This window comes from Diabrotica virgifera, chromosome 6 (assembly GCF_917563875.1).
Source record: "Diabrotica virgifera virgifera chromosome 6, PGI_DIABVI_V3a".
Lineage (NCBI taxonomy): Eukaryota > Metazoa > Arthropoda > Insecta > Coleoptera > Chrysomelidae > Diabrotica > Diabrotica virgifera.
The window spans coordinates 17,636,299-17,654,005 of record NC_065448.1 but is presented as its reverse complement, the minus strand read 5'-3'; the positions used below and the strand labels follow the sequence as shown (position 1 = coordinate 17,654,005).

The 17,707-nt window shown below is 35.3% G+C and overlaps 1 protein-coding gene across 1 annotated transcript in view; it reads left to right on the top strand.

The window, feature by feature from the left end:
- Positions 1–17,707, top strand: part of LOC126886585 (signal recognition particle subunit SRP72) — a 112,078-nt gene that overhangs the window by 26,597 nt on the left and 67,774 nt on the right. The window contains exons 5-6 of the mRNA XM_050653537.1: positions 13,387–13,855; positions 15,596–15,757. Coding sequence (XP_050509494.1) covers positions 13,387–13,855; positions 15,596–15,757 — 631 coding nt within the window. The remainder of the gene's footprint in view (positions 1–13,386; positions 13,856–15,595; positions 15,758–17,707) is intronic.

The following is a 17,707-nucleotide window of genomic DNA, read 5'->3' as shown; positions in this document are numbered from 1 at the left end:
TCGTAGATTATTCATTTTTAGGAACAATTAAATTTGAATTTTATACACGGATGTTTATATTTTTGATAATTACCAGACCGTACTGTCGTAAAATGACGATGGCATACAATGAGATACATCTTTTGTTTTAAACTCGATTTACATATTAAGAATTTAAATAATTGTAAATTACGCAAAAACTATTAGACCTAGGTATAGGACATCCATATACCATTCGAAAGAGGTGACTCCGTTTAGTATAATGGTGTATTAATATACATGGTGTTCCATTTAAAATAAGCATCATATGACACATTGAATAATCCAATAATGAAACTGTAAATTTTGAACACCCTGTAAATAATTGTGTAATAATTAATTATGGAATACATTCAACCAATATCCAACTATTTAGATGTAAAAGTATTTTTTTCATAATTTCTTAAATAACTTGAGAATAAGCCTTCTTTTAAAACTTTACATTTTAAGAAAAGTCACCATAACTCAGAACACTCTGTACATACAGGGTGGGGCATTAGTGTGACAAAGTTCAGTTACTCGTTTATCGTAAGAGATACGAAAAAAAGTTATTTAGGTAAAAGTTGGGGCACTGATAGGACCATAATTTAAAAATATTTTCGAATATACAGGGGCGTGCGTATTGACAGGGTGACTCAAACTTATGTTTTTCTAAATGGAACACCCTGTATATTTTCACATTTTTGGATTTTCCTCGATGTTTCCATTCTTAAAATACAGGTTTTGTAATATTATACGAGGTAGTTTAAACGATAATTACGTTTTTTTGTTAATTTCGTAGCAATATTAACACCCTGTAGAATTGTAGTGATTTGACATCAGATTTTTATTTTATATTCGAACGATTTTTAATATAGTCTGCTATTGTTAAACATTAACAATATAGCGAAATGTTAAACTTTAGTATACAGGGTTGGTCGAAACTCGGAATGAGTATTTTCTGAGTTTTCTTAAATGGAACACCCTGTATTTTAGTATTTTATTGAAATGATATTTTATGGTACTTTTTTATTTCTTGAGCATTCCCTATACCTAAGTGCTTTAATTTGTAAGTTATTCGTGATTCTTTAAGCCAAACATTAATTGCAAGGAAAATTACGTGAAATTTTATTAGGTGGCCGTGAAAATATTCAATCAAAAATAATTTTTCGAAAAGAATACATCATAATCTAGCCTGATTCTTAATTTATTAATATTGGATGAGGTATTCAAATAAATTCGTAGTTAAGATTGTTGGTGCGCAAAATATTAATAAGAACATACAATATTCTACCTAGTCGGCTATGACACCAAATTTCCTTAAAAATTTGACATTATGCCATTTTTATAGTTCCACTTGCTTTGTTACCATTACTAATATGATTTTTTCTAATGAGGAACTGATTAATAAGATTTTTGTGCTAGTGGAGTATAACAAAAATGTGCTACTAGCAATAAGAATTTTTCATCAGAAATTCCCTGATAGACGACAACTAAGAAGAGCAACGTTTAAAAATATACTAGAACGGTTTCAACGGACTGGACACTTAGATTATGATAAATCTAATCGAACAAAAACTATTGTAAGTGAGGAAAACAGGAACTAAATGTAATCCTTAGTGTCACTGAGGATCTGCATATTAGTACAACCATTCTTACAATCTAAGTATCTAGTCCGTTGAAACCGTTTTAGTATACTTTCAAAAGTTTCTCTTTTTGGTTGTCGTCTATGAGGGAATTGCTGATGATAAATTTTTATTGCAAGTACATAGCTCATTTTTGTTATACTCTCCTAGCACAAAGCCATTTTAATCAGTTCCTCATTAGAAAAATTATTATTAGTAATGGTAACAAATCAACTGGAACTACATAAATAGTATAATGTCAAATTTTTAAGCAAATTTTGTGTCATAGCCAACTAGGGAGAATTTTGCATGCTTGATTAATATTTTAAGCACCAACAACCTTAACTACGAATGTATTTGGATATGTCATCCAATATTAATAAATTAAGAATCAGGCTAGATTATTATGTAGTTTTTTTCGAAAAATTATTTTTGATTTTAATATTTTCACGGCCACCTAATAAAATTTGACGTAATTTTTGTTGCAATTAATGTTTGGCTTAAAGAATCACGAATAACTTACAAATTTAAGCACTTAGGTATAGGGAATGCTTAAGAAGTAAAAAGTACCATAAAATATCATTTTATTAAAATACTAAAATACAGGGTGTTCCATTTAAGAAAACTCAGAAAATACTCATTCCGAGTTTCGACCAACCCTGTATACTAAAGTTTAACATTTCGCTATACTGTTAATGTTTAACAATAGTAGACTATATTAGAAATCGTTTGAACATAAAATAAAAATTGATGTCAAATCATTACAATTCTACATGGTGTAGATATTGCTACGAAATTAACAAAAAAACGTAATTAACTTTTAAACTACCTGGTATAATATTACAAATCCATATATTTTGAGAAAGTAAACATTGAGGAGAATCCAAAATAGTAAAAATATACAGTGTTCCATTTAAAAAAAAAACAAAGGTTTGTGTCACCCTGTCAATACGGACGCCCCTGTATATTTGAAAATATTTTTAAATTATGGTACTATGTGTGCCCCAACGTTTACCTAAATAACTTTTTTTCGTATCTCTTACGACAAACGAGTAATTGGACTTTGTCACACTAATGCCCCACCCTGTAGGTATAGGGAAGCCTTATGAAACTATACCTTATTTTTTGCGGACAATTAAAAAATGCAATAAAATATAGGGTGTTCCATAAGAAAAAATATAACTTTGATACGCCGTCATTTATTGGGACACCCTGTATATTTCAAAATAATTTTAAAATGTAGATTTTATCAACTTACACACTACTAATTTTAATTTTTTTTCAAATCTTTTACCATTTCGCTGTAATCTTCCGTCCCGTTAGAGGTGACTCACCCTGTATACATCAATCTAGTATAAGTCTATCCACCTTGATCCTGTCTCGCTCTCTCAAGCGTCTCCTTTTTCTTCTTAATTCCGGTTATCAGATCGATCACTTAATTAAAGTTATCTTTGCTTTGCAAAGATTTTTCCATAATGTTATCGATGGAGATTTCTCCTAACCTTGTTAGAATCAGTCCCTCTCTTTCAAAGAGCCTGCAGGCAAATATGCAGTGTTGAGCGTCGTCTCTGACGTTGCATTCTGAACATTGGTCATCTACTGTTTTGACAACATACGTATACGATCTAAAGGAACCATGGCCGGTGAGGAACTGTGTAAAGTAGTAATTTAATCTTATATAGTTACATGCAGACCAGGCCACCACATCTGGAATGAGCCGTTTGGTCATTGAGCCTTTTCAATTTGTGCCTCCCATTCACCTTGCCATTCTTGGTACATCTGTCTTCTTACCTCAGACTTTATGTGGGACAAGTGGCCCCATAATCATTTGCATACAATAACATTATTTGGCTAGGAGGTGAATGGGGAGCGTACCTGATATGGCCTGAAGGGCAATTGTCGAGGTAGTCCGGTACGCACTTGTTAGTCTCAAGAGGGGTTTTCTTTGCGATTTTTCTAACATGTTTTTATACTTTGTCATTCTCAAAACTTCGTACCATATGGGGGTACCATACAGAAGAGTAGAATGCACTACCTGAAGGTACATTCTTCTTTTATGACTGCTTGGTTGTAACCCAATACTCTGGGTATTGGGATTTTGAAGAGGAAACTGAAGAAATAGGGAAAAACTGGAAGAAAGTGTTGGAAGATACTACTGAAGAACGACTTAGCTCAGAGGAACCAATTAAAACTGACGGAGAGACACAAACTCTCAAGTGGGGATTCGGGCTAACTTTATTACACTGAATATTGGCTTTGAAATATGAAACCGAAGATATTGGATAATATGATATAAACAAGGGAGAAAATGAGACCTTTTTAATACAAAAGTCAATGCGACTAGATGAGACCACTGGAAATAACAGGATATGAAAAGTACGATAAGTAAAGAAGAAGAATATGTGCGCCAACTCGAGACAAAAGTACGAGAAATTTGCTCGAGGTTTTTGAAGTAACGAACGACAAGAAATAAACTAAATAAATGACACTTGATATAATTTCCTGAAATAAAAAATTCAATAATTACCTTGTCCTGCTATATTTACTGTTAGTAGGAACTGAAATAAAAGCAAAAAATACTAACAACAAATATATTCTTATTTATTTCAACAACATTATATTCTGTATCAATACTTGACATATCTATATAAAACTGATTAACAGTAGCAGTGGATGGTGTTAATACGACCTGACAGCCACTAACAAATAAAATATCACTGCTACTGCGCAAAGCCAAAAGGTACTATAAACAAAATCAAGGTCCGTGAGAAAGCTTAAGGGTCTTAACACTAAGGTTAGTTACGTAATCCAATAATCAATAGGACTGACAGGTGTGCAAACTAACTAAATGCCAGGTCTGTGTGTAAATACTATACTTACGCACATACACTGGGAGATATACAAAGCTATCGAGAGAAATGAGTACGGTCAGATGGTCTTTATACAAATATTATTTGAAAATTCTTAACATAAAACTTTTTCACTTTATTTAAAACCTCTACAAATAATGACCCCTTCCCTTAACAAAATTTTAGATTAATTTACTTTATTATTATTTACCATTACCTGGTTTGTTCTGTTTAAAATATCAGCTTGTTAATCAAAGCTCCCTTATTGATTACAAAAAACTATATGTAGTGTAGGTACTTATTATATGCATATAAAAGCTTACATGGGTTCTAAATACATGAGGGCAAGAATCAGTATATTTATATAGATAAAAAACAAGCTTAACTTATCCAACAGATGTTTCCACAAGAAAGTCCTATAAGGGTGTTCCTTCAAGGCGCTACCAAAATCCGCGTATTTGGAAGTCTGTTGGGAAGAAAGCAAAAACGGCTGATATGCTGGTGACTGTAAGGTTGGATAATGGTGTACGAGTTATCCTATTGCTATCCAAACCATTCCAAAAACAAAATGTGGCTATAGCATGTAACAACAACTATAGAATGTAGACGAACCTAAAATAAACATTTGAGAAATTTAGGCCCTCTCCGTATAATAATTGCGACAGCTTACATCCACCCCCACTGGACCCAAACAGAACATTACTGTCAATAAACATTAGGTAATAGTGCTAATAAATATTAGTGTTATAACAGCATAACATTAGGTTATGCCTTGTCAAACTTGTCAATTTAGTCAGTGTCACTTTAAGATATTTTCGCGCTTGCACGTCTGTACCATTTCCCAAAGCTAGCACTTTTTATTGTACTTAAGAAATGATACAAAAACTACCGGCTATGTCATACAAAAAATGGAAGTTAAATGATAGAAGGACATGAAACTACGATTTTACTATTTTTGGTGACACAAAAAAAATGATGTATATAGGGTGAGGCAGATAACTGGCCTATTAGAAATATCTCGAGAACTAAAGGTAACAGAATCATGAAAATTGGAATAAAGAAGTTTTGAGGGATGATCTATTAAATGAAAATATTTTCATCTCTTTGCAACTTCCGGTTATACCGGAAGTTGCTTATAACTTGGTTTTTTTAAATGGGACACCCTGTATATTTTTACATTTTTGGATTCTCCTCAATATCTTCTTTCTTAAAATATGAGATTTTGTAATATTATACAGGGTATTTTAAAAGATATTTGTTTTTTTTTATTAATTTCGTAGCAACATTCACACCCTGTATAATTGTAATAGTTTGACATTAAAAACTCTGCTTACGTTCAAGTGATTTTTAATATAGTCTATTATTGTTAAGAATCATTAGTATGGCTAATTTTGAAATTTTAGTATACAGGGTTGGTCGAAACTCGGAATGAATATTTTCTGAGTTTTCTTAAATAGAACACCCTGAATTTTAGTATTGTAATGAAATGATATTTCATAGTACTTTTTTATTTTATAAGTATTCCCTATACCTAACTGCTTTAATTTGTGAGTTATTGGTGATTCAAGCTAAACATTAATTGCAACAAAAAATACGTAAAATTTTATTAGGTTGGCCGTGAAAATATTCAATCACAAATAATTTTTCAGAAATAATTACATAATAATCCAGACTGATCCTTAAAATTACCAGTAACGGTTTAGCTATCAAAATACCTACGTAGTTAAGATTGTTGGTGCGATTAACAATTAAGTACAAATTAAAGCAGTTAGGTATAGGGAATGCTTAAGAAATAAAAAAGTACCATAAAATATCATTTCATTACAATACTAAAATACAGGGTGTTCCATTTAAGAAAACTCAGAAAATACTCATTCCGAGTTTCGACCAACCCTGTATACTAAAATTAAAGATTTAGCTATACTAATGATTCTTAGCAATAGCAGACTATATTAAAAATCATTTGAACGTAAGTAGAGTTTTAGTTGTCAAACTACTACAATTCTACAGGGTGTGAACATTGCTACGAAATTAATAAAAAACGTAATTATCTTTTAAAATACCCTGTATAACATTACAAATCCTCATATTGTAAGAAAGAAAACATCGAAGAGAATCCAATAATGTAAAAATATACAGGGTGTCCCATTTAAAAAACCGAAGTTATAAGCAACTTCCGGTATAACCGGAAGTTGCAAAGAGATGAAAATATTTTCATTTAATAGATCATCCTTCAAAACCCCTTTATTCAAATTTTCATGATACTGTTGCCTTTAGTTCTCGAGATATTTCTAATAGGCCAGTTATCTGCCTCACCCTGTATGTATTCCAAAAGCGATGTTATAAGAATAAATAATTTAATTATATTACCTGGGATATGATACGTAGTGAAACTAACTCCCTCACGGCAAATTCCACGTAGTACCTATATATTTATATTATCTTATATCAATCAGCTTCTCAAATACCCTCTAGAGATTTACTGGTAACTTTTCTGTTGTTTGTTAAATGATGTTTATGTAGAATATTTAACTTCTATGCCATATTTTTCCCAGATTCGTCCACAAGTATAAAAGACCACTACGTATCAACGGCGAGCTATCTGACCTACTGCCTGCTGCCGGTATCAAAAATCGATCACATCGACTACGTGGACACGGAAGCCCTCTTCTGGTAAAAAGACGTTCTAATTCGATCATGGGCGTCTCACGGAGGGGTAATATTAACCCAATTTTACTTGAATTCATTTAATTAGTAGCGTGACCGCTATATGGTCCGCCGATATTTGGCATGATCTTTGATAATGCAGTAGTCCTTCCTTCTGCTTTCTGGACTATTTTACTCAGATGTTTGGTATATCTAAGACCTGTATCCAGGTGTATGCCCAAGTATTTAGCACAATTTGTCGGCTCTATTCTTGTACTACCTACCATGAAAGTTAGATTGGGTCGTTTTCTTGGGCCTTTTAAAATCACATTTCTGTTTTATGTGTAGCCAATTCGAAATCTTGTTGCCTCATCCAGTCATATATTTTCCTACAACTTTTATTCACTATGTCTTCTAAGTCCCACTTCATTTCAGTCTGAATCAGCAGCGCTAGATCATCTGCATACGCAATAGCTTTGACTTTACTTCCATAGGTAATTTCCAGAACCCCATTATACAGAACATTCCATAACGTTGGTCCCAGTACGGATCCTTGCGGTATTCCTGCTGTGGTTTGCAGGTCTTTAGGCTTCGCCATCTGGACATACCTTTCATTAAGGTAGTTCTTAATTATATTTACTAAATATTCTGACACTCTTGACTTTTCCAGAGCTTTGACGATGTGACCCCAATTGGCTGAATTAACTGCATTTTTCACATCGAACATCACGAGAATGGCCCATCTTTTCCTCGTCTCTTTGACCGTGTCAGTTATTGCGTTTACCGCGTCTATTATGGATCTGGATCTTCTAAATCCGTACTGTCTATCAGAAATACTTCTGTTTCTTTGCAGATCCTCCTCCAGGCGATTCTTTATTAGATATTCATAGAATTTTCCCAGGCAATCCAAGAGGCAGATTGGCCTGTATGAGTTGGCTATATCGGGGTCTTTTCCCGGTTTCAAAATAAGTGTTAATCTGGTTTGTTTAATCTGGTCGGGAAACTCTTGCCTATGGAGGAGATTGTTGAAAATCCTCCTGATCATTTCAGGATATTTTCCTATGATGACATTAATAGCTTCTGGAGGCACACCATCTGGACCAGCTGCTTTACCTACTTTTATATTACTTGCTGCTTCTGCTATTTCCTCCGCCGAGAAGTTGTCGGGTCAAACAGTAACGTTGACTTGGGCGAATTTTTGACAGGGCATTGTGGGAAAAAGTATGTTCGCTATTTCATTCCTTTTTTGTGAACAGAGGCTGTACGGGGTTTCTGACCTCAAAGTTTTTATGGTGATTCTGTATGCTTCTCCCCATACATCATTTTCTAGCACTGTGCATAGATTTTGCCAACAATTACGCTTATCCCTTTTGATTTCTCTGCCCAGTTCTTTCTTAGAACGCTTATAATCGTCGATATTTTTCTGGGTCCTATACCTCTGTGTTGTTCGTCTGCACCTAAAACATTCGGCTCTTTTAGACTTAATCTCGTCGTTCCACCAGTATGGGACTGTATACGTAATATTCTCACGCGTTCTACTAAGAGTATGTGCGATGACAATAGTCCGTCGGAGACTTTGAAAGTCAGTAGTATCATCCTTCTTGTAGATTGCTTATTTCGGTCTTAAAGCGTCTATGTTGAAGGTCTGAATTCTTTTCCTTCCTATCTTCGTGACCTTAGTTCCAGTTTCGAATACGATGTATCTATGATGCGTGTAGAGGTTGTCCTCCAACACATCCCAACCCATCAACTTCCTGGCAAGGGTCACATCAATATGACTTCGTGTTTCGCCTCTAACAAACGTCGGTTTGCCATTATTGAGCACTACTAGGTCTTCTGAAAGTATCCAATCGTTCTACATCTCCCCTCTGTTGTAGTTTCTAGGAGACCCCCATGTGATCGATTTGGCGTTTATATCGCCAGCCACAATAAAGTCTCTGTGTTGTTGAGGCGTTTTATGATACTTTCGTCCTGTTGTTGGTAGCGCTCCCTAGTTATGTTAGGGGAGATATAGCAGGCAATGATTTCCAAGTTATCTATTTTGATCATTACATGACCCTCTTTCTTTACGATTTTGCTGATGCACACGTTCTTTTTTACGGGGTATATGGCAACATCATCAAAGTCGGCAATCCAGCCTTGGTTCTTAGTCATGTTTTTATTTGCCTCGGGGACAACCAGTAAATCAGCTCCAATTTCGAGGGCTTTAGTATAAATCATATGGTGTGCCATTTTGGCCCTCCCGATGTTCACCTGGAGTATTTTAAGTCTTTTTTTCCTAGCGATGTCATTGCAGAGTCTTACCCTTGTCTTAGTTTAAGGTTAAAGGATCGGTGGATAGTATCGACTTATACTAGACCGGCTATATCTGACGAGGGCGGTGCTATTTCAGCAGCATCATCCAGTTCTTGATTCTGGGTCGCGGTGTGTGTGGGGCTGGAGAACGATGTGGAAGGTTCCATTTCCACATCTACTCCGACATTGGGCGTATCAGCGAGGGAGACGGTTTTCATATCATCAGTTACGGATGTCAGATTTATTACCCGGCATCGGGATATCTTGTTTTTTAAATTGTGGCTTTTCGGCCTGCCTGGCCATCCTCAGGGCATCTTTGAATTTAGGACAGGCCATACTGCCACACCTGTGCACCTCATCGCACAAGACGCATCTTGCCGCAACCCGACAGGACTCCGTATCGTGCCTGGTTGCCCCGCAGCCATAGCAAGTACCGATACCGGTCCTATCGGGGCCGACACACACATCCTGAGCGTGGTCGAAGGCCCAGCATCTATTGCACCTGGGGACCCGGATACGTTTCTCAACCTGGCATCGGACGATGCCCACCTTTACTGTCTCTCTCTGGAGAATAGAATCAGCCGCCTGTTTGGTGAGGATGACTGTAGCCGCTAGGGTGTTACCCCTAAATGGCCTCACCTCTTTGATTCTATTCGGTTCTTGCCATCGACCAGTGTAAACCTCGAGGGCTTCTTTAAGCTCCTCTTTACTAGTGTCCTCCGACATGCCTTTTACATGGACGGTTACTGTCTTATTTTATTCACCAAGCTGAAGGGTGCGTAACCCACTACCTTTGTGGGCCAGAGCGTCTCTAATCTGTTTTAGGGCGGCCTGGTCCTTATCCATTGTGATAAGGAGCTTACCGTCCTTGGTGCTACGCAGTGTCCTGATTGACTCTGTGGGTCCCGTGGTCTTAACCGCCGTTTTGACCGAGCTTAATAAATCTTTGTATGATGTGTCTTTCTTGGACACAATCATACCATATGTGGGGCGGTCCTTCCTCGTTGCAGTGGTATAGATGTTTATTGTGACCTTGGTATTTCGGAATATCACCTCACACATTTTCTGGAGCCCGACCACCGTAATAAAACTAATTTTTCATATTATTTGTGTTCTTCTGTAACGTGAGATTAATTGCTTTATGAGTGTTTGGCACCTCTGTAACTAACCTACAGAGGTCCCGGGTGAATTTTTCCTGCATCATCAGGCATTCCGTAAAAATGAATTATTCCGGACACTCCCTCTTCTTATATACCATATCCGAGGTGCTAAGCGTCCGTTTAGCCCCCATCAATTGCAAAGACTCAAGTCTATAACAAAAATCAGTGAGTGAGTTCAGTCTCGCCCTACCTGCTTTGCCTTGGTCTGCTCTTCCCGCTTTTCCGGGCGAGTCGCCCCCGGTTCTTTTACTTGTAGTAGATTTAGACATATCATTCCCATGAGTAGCTAGGGAAATAGAAGTCGGCTACCGCAGGGCCCCGCATGCGGCAGTAAGGCTACGTACAATGGGATGTCGCCAGCTCCCCAAGGGAACCGTTCAGGACCGCGTTTGGTGCAGCCATCCAGTCATCGGCACGGTGTCCCACACTTTGACTTCCGGATTTTTTACTGTTGGTTTACTCCCATCAGATTTAGGACCAGGTTGTCTCCTGTGGGAGTGGGGTCTAGGGAAATAATGTGGGAGTGGGGGTTGGGGAGAGGAATATGGAAAGGGGTAGGGGAACGGGTCATGCTGATTGTACTCGGAGTTTTTAGTTTAAAATGTCCTTTGATTTTTGTCGTAGACCAGTTGTGACTATGATTTGTGCCGTAGACACAGAAGATGGCAGTGAGGGCACGAAAGCCTTCAAATTCGTCAGGTTATGTTACAATCAGATGAAAGATAGAAGGCGTCGCAATTGGGGATGATTGCGGCGCCTTGTTATACTGTCTGAAAGTATATATATGACAGTATAGCTACTGCCACTAACATAGGCGTAACCAGGATGATCCTAAGGGGGGGTTTCAACTACCTGAAAGGGGGGGTTACAACTACTGGAAGGTCTCTGAGGGCTATGGTGTTAAGCGGGGGTATTCCCATCTCGGCTCACTATAATCCTTTATGGTACCCCAGGTACATTTAAACCCCCCCCCCCCCAAGTCGGCTCGAACGGGTAGATATTAGTACCCCATTTCTAGTTGAAGATACACTAATGTCACTGTTTTTGTATACTATGTTTTAAAAAGCATGTTTTCGGTCGACAACTCGTAGTGGAATTAATTTATCTTTCAATTAACTACTAGTTCAGTATCCAGGCAAAATCCAAATGACATTTTAAAGCCCAGTATAAATGAAATGTTTAGTCAAAGAGGAAAATTGTTATTAGTGTGTGAACGTTATAAATTTAAAGAACAAAAACGAAAATTAGCTTCAGGTGAAACAAAGTGGAGATGTGTAAAGGATTATTTCATTCATAGGAGATTCTGACCAATAGAAAGCTACAGAAATCTGAATTAAATCGATAATTTTTGATAATCTCCCGTCGTTAAGTATATTACGTCAGATGCCCTTCGTTGCTACGAAAAAATACATTCAGTGACATTAATGACAATTTTAATGTTTTAAAAATGATAAAAGTGATGACTTTCAATCCAAATGACATTTTAAAGCCCAGTATAAATGAAATGTTTAGTCAAAGAGGAAAATTGTTATTAGTGTGTGAACGTTATAAATTTAAAGAACAAAAACGAAAATTAGCTTCAGGTGAAACAAAGTGGAGATGTGTAAAGGATTATTTCATTCATAGGAGATTCTGACCAATAGAAAGCTACAGAAATCTGAATTAAATCGATAATTTTTGATAATCTCCCGTCGTTAAGTATATTACGTCAGATGCCCTTCGTTGCTACGAAAAAATACATTCAGTGACATTAATGACAATTTTAATGTTTTAAAAATTATAAAAGTGATGACTTTCAATCGTCAAATATTTATAAAAACTGTGTGTTTAATGGTACTTACATAAATAAATTACAATAAAATTTTGGTTTTGAACAGTTTTATTTATGAAATAATCGCAACAAATTGCACTCGACCTCTGAAATTAATATAGAATTTTTGCTCTCGTGACACTTTGACATAATTTCACTCGCCTTCGGCTCGTGAAATTAAAACTGTCAAAGTGTCACTGGGGAAAAATTCAATAATTTCAGAGCTCTTGTGCAATTACTACTGATAATTGCAAAGCATTCGTCAAAACAATTGGAGAAAATAAGAATCGAATTACAACTAGTATAAACAATAATCATAATCATGTTTGTTAAGTGTAACAGTATAAATACACCCCAGAAATTTATAAATATACATTCAAAAAAGCGCCGTGATTTTATTAATACAATAGTTAATGAATACAACAACCATAATATGTTATCGCAACTTGAATATGTTAAAATATTATCAAATTATTATAATTTTTGATATAAGCTTTTATTTTTATTGGACTATATATAATTATATATCTATTTAATAAAGTTATTCTATAGATGTATTTTTTCCATTGAGATGTAAAATTATTTGATAGTAACAATTAATATCCCATGAACCGAGCTGGGTATATTTTATATCGGGTAGTTTTAATCTTTGCGCCGACTTGGAACATTTTTAAAAGACCTACCTGTTTCTTGGGCCGAGATAGGCACTGCTCGTTAAGCGTATAGAGCTCAAAGTACATCCCAATGGGGGGGTTATAACCCCCAAAACCCCCCTGTTTACGCCTATGGCCACTAATACCCATCCGCTAACCATCCCACACCCTGCTCCTTTCTCAACCGGCCTATTTTATATGATAACTAGTACAAAACTGGTTGCTGAACAAAATTACTGTCTTCATTCATATGTAGATAGTGCATCTATTGTCACTAATTATATATTGATCATCATTAAATGTATGTATAATTATATATTTATATGTAATTAAGTTTTGTTCATATTTTAGAATACAGTTAGCCTATGTTTACCAAAAACAAGGAAGAACTAAGGAAAGCCAACTGCTTTATACTGGAAATTTAAAATTAAAACTTGATGATATTGCATTAATGGCTGTAGCTAGTAATAATATTGCTTGTATCAACAAAGACCAAAATTTATTTGATTCCAAAAAGAAAATGAAAGTGGCTCTCAATGATGGATTGGTTTTTAAATTGCCATCGAAGCAAAGGAAACTAATAGCTCTCAATAACGCCATTTTAAATTATTATATTAACCAGACTGATCAATGTGAAAAAGCATGTAAGCTCATTGATGAAAGATGGCCTGAATTACAACTCCAAACTGCTACCATTCGGGCTCTTAATCTGATAAAGGCTGATAAATCTAAAGATGCTATTGATTTACTTAACAAGATCAAAACTAAGGATGATAATCTATACATAAACTTGAGTATTGCCCAAATCTACCTAATGCAAGTGAGTTAAGTTAATATTTTAGGCTGCATTGAGATAATAATTGTATATCTTCTTCTTCCTCTTTATAAGTCCTGCTTATTCATTGGCGGATTGATACCTCTATGCAAGGTGGTCTCCATCTTTTGCGCGGTCGGCCGTTACTTCTACCAATTGGTGATTTATCTCTTGCTATTTTGACCATTCGTGTCTCCCCCATTCTGCTTATGTGGTTATTCCATTCTTTTTTCTATTTAATGTCCATTCGTTTATACACTGTACGTTACATTGTCTTCTAATGTCTTCCACCTCTTTCGATCTCTCAGCGTATTTCCTGTAATTCTTCTCAGTACTCTCATCTCTGCCGTTTCCAATAGTCTTTGTGTTGTGGCTGTGTCGGGTCTTGTTTTTGGTGTATATGTCATTATTGGTCTTATACTGGCTTTATAAATTCTTGACTTTATCTCAGAGTTAACATGTCGCTTTCGCCATATAATGTTATTAAGGCATCCTTTCAGTATATTTGCTTTTTGTACTTGATCTCTCACTTCTTTGTCGAGGTCTCTATAGCAGTACAGTGTAATTCCAAGGATTTTATTTCCATTACTTGTCCAATACTGATGCCATCAATTTCTATTTTACGTTTGATTGGTTCTTTACTGATTACTGTTGTTTTAGTTTTCTGAGATGAAATTGTCATATTAAATTCTTTTGCTCTTATGTTAAATCTTCTGTGTAACAGTATTTTTACTTTTTTGTTTCCCATTCTGTATCGTCTTTCTTTGTTGACGCTTTTGATGATTTCATCCATGATTAAATTGAAGAGCATAGGACTCAATGAGTCTCCCTGTCTTATTCCGCTGCCTATGTTTATAGGTTCTGTAAGTTGTCCATCTATTCTGACTTCCATTTTGTTGTTTTAATAGATGTTTTCAATAGTTTTATGATATCAAGGGGGACTTCTCTATTATACAGAAGATGAATTACATCCTTGAGTCTACTCTGTCATTTGCTTTCTTCAAGTCAATCACATATAAATGATTGGTCTATTATACTCTAGTGATTTCTTAGTAATTTGCTTTATGACGAATATTGCATCTGTTCTGTTCACGATATTCCAGTACGAAAGCCCTGTTGTTCATCTGCTAAACTTATTCTCTGATTCATTAGTTCTTGTAGAATTTTAGTTGTAAGTTTTAGGGTAGTATTTAACAAGTTAATACCTCTGTAGTTTCCTGGCTGCTTTTTATCTCCTTATTTGAATAGTGGAATTAGTTCGCTCGTTCTCCAGTCTTCCGGCATTTTATTGTGTTTTATAAATTTTGTTAATAATTAATGTTGTCAATTGTTCTGACATTGCTGCTTCACGATTTCAGTAATTCGTTTGGTATTCCGTCCTTACTTGCAGCTTTTCTGTTCTTCAGCTTTTCAAGTGTTTTTCGAACTTGCTGTGTACTTATATTAACATCTTCATTTCTGGTAATTTCTGGTGTTTCCGGCTCTAGCGTCATTTGTTCTTCTCTTGCATAGAGCTTTTTTAGATAGTCAATCCATGTATCCTTTTCTATGTATTCTATTAGTCCCTTTACCTCCGTTCTTTGACCTCTTATAAATCGCCATGTTTCTTTTGCAGACCACAAAAATCATGTTCCATTTTTTTTTCGAAAAACGTTCCCAGTGATTACTTTTTATTCTGCTTACGAGTGAATGTGTTTCGTTTCTTATTGTCTTAAATAATTGTAATACATAATGTTGTATTTGTAGGGCGAAAAAGCGGAAGCCTGTCAAATATTAGAAAATCTTGGAGAAGCAAGATACAAACCAGGTATAGTAGGAGCTCTAACTACCCTGTATTTAGGCATAGGAAAAGAAGATGTCGCACTTAAAGTATTTGAAAAAACTGTAGAGTTCTACAAAAAAAATAATGTAAGTTTTGTATGATTTTTTTATGTGTATGATTTTCTTACATGTATTTTCCTCTAAAATTTCAGTTAACATATAGCGTTCAGGGTCCTTCACTTATAGTATGTGTTCCATTGGAATATCCAATATATGGCAAACCAAACTTAAACGTCTCAACTGACGCTTTCTTATGTGGATCAAAATTAGAGAATTCTCTAAATCGAGGAAACAGCCACCTAAAGTTTACAAGCCGTGAAATAAGAATCGCAACATCGCATCATCTGTTGGAAGTAGTCCGATTGTTCGCACAGCCCTAGTATATATAATTATATAACAAGCAGTAATGACATTCTGCGACCTTGAAGTTTCGCATTTTCTCCGCGCAGACAGATTGCGGCGAAAAGTCACAGAACTCAATGCGCTTCTGCATACTTTCAAAGGTTTGACTAGCAACTCATGTGCGTAGTAGCACAGTTGCTGCTGGTTTAATCTTGTACATTCGTTTTAATATGTTGCCTCTCGAAGCTGTTAGAACTACTGAGATCATTCAAAGATTTGATAATTTATTTGACTTATTTAATTTGTTTAATATTTCTAACCCTAAGCCCTACAATAGGGCTGTTAGTAATTCTGATTACCAGAAAGATTTTTCATTGAGCCAGTCCGGTTGTAACTTTTCGCGTCAGATGACAGGTAAGATGGCTGCCTCTACAAAACGAGACTTCAAAAGCTTCAAAGGCGCCGACGAGAGTGACACTACTCTTTGTTTTTAATACTGTGACACAGCAAAATAATAAATAAACGAAGAACATTTTTGCTATACAAATTTTATTAAATAAAAAAAAATCGTTCAAAATAGTCTACTAAAGTACCCTTATGTAACACATTTATAAAAATTACAAAATATTAAATACAAATAATAGGTGTATACTGTAAGTATTAAAAACTAATACAAGAGCATACAGGTTACGTTATTTTTAAAAAAGAAAATAGGCTTTTAATATTTTTCTAATCAACTAGCACTTTATTGAATTCTAGTATCCCTTTTTTAACTCAACCCTTTCAATAGCAGTACAAGTTGCTTGAAAGCCACGATAAAGTCTTCGTTTTCAAATTCCTTTATATTATTTTTTCCTGGAGACTTATTTCAGCTCGCCTAGTTTCACGAATTTTTCTTGTTGGTGGTTTTTGGGTTAGATAAATATGAAGGTTGATTTTCAAAAAACCTTGAGATTACGTTCTCTTTCTTTCCTTTATCAATAAATGACTCACTTTCAATAATGTCTGTTGAATCAAAGGTTTTTTACATACCGCTGAACTAAAAGTTACTGTAAAATTTTCACGGTTAATAGATCTAACCCACTGATTACGAAGGTGATAGTTTTTGGGAAAAGAGAATGTACTTTGGGTATTTTCGTCCTTTAAAGTAGCTGCATAATTTGATTTGCAATTTGGTACAATGTAGTGTAACAGTATTAAAAACAAACAGTAGTGGGACTGACCCAATGAAAAATCTTTCTGGTAATCAGAAGCACTAAAAGCCCTATTGTAGGGCTCACAGTTAGAAATATTAGACGAATTAAATAGGTCAAATAAATTATCAAATCTTTGAATGATCTCAGTAGTTCCATTAGCTTCAAGAGGCAACATATTAAAACGAATGTACAAGGTTAAAAGAGCAGCAACTGTGCTACTACGCACCTGAAATACTAGTCAAACCTTCAAGATTGAAAGTATGCTGAAGAGCAGTGAGTTCTGCGATTATTCATTTGTCAGCGCGGAAAAACTGAGTGACTTCTTCAAGGTCGCAGAGTGTCATTACTGTTTGATATACAGGGTGTTTGATAAAGAATGGGCCATAGCTTAACCTTAGATTCCTGAGGTTAAAATAGGTCGATTTAGAATAGAATAGAATAGAAATATGCTTTATTGTCACTGAAAATTTTTACAATTTTATGGACAAAGCTTACATAC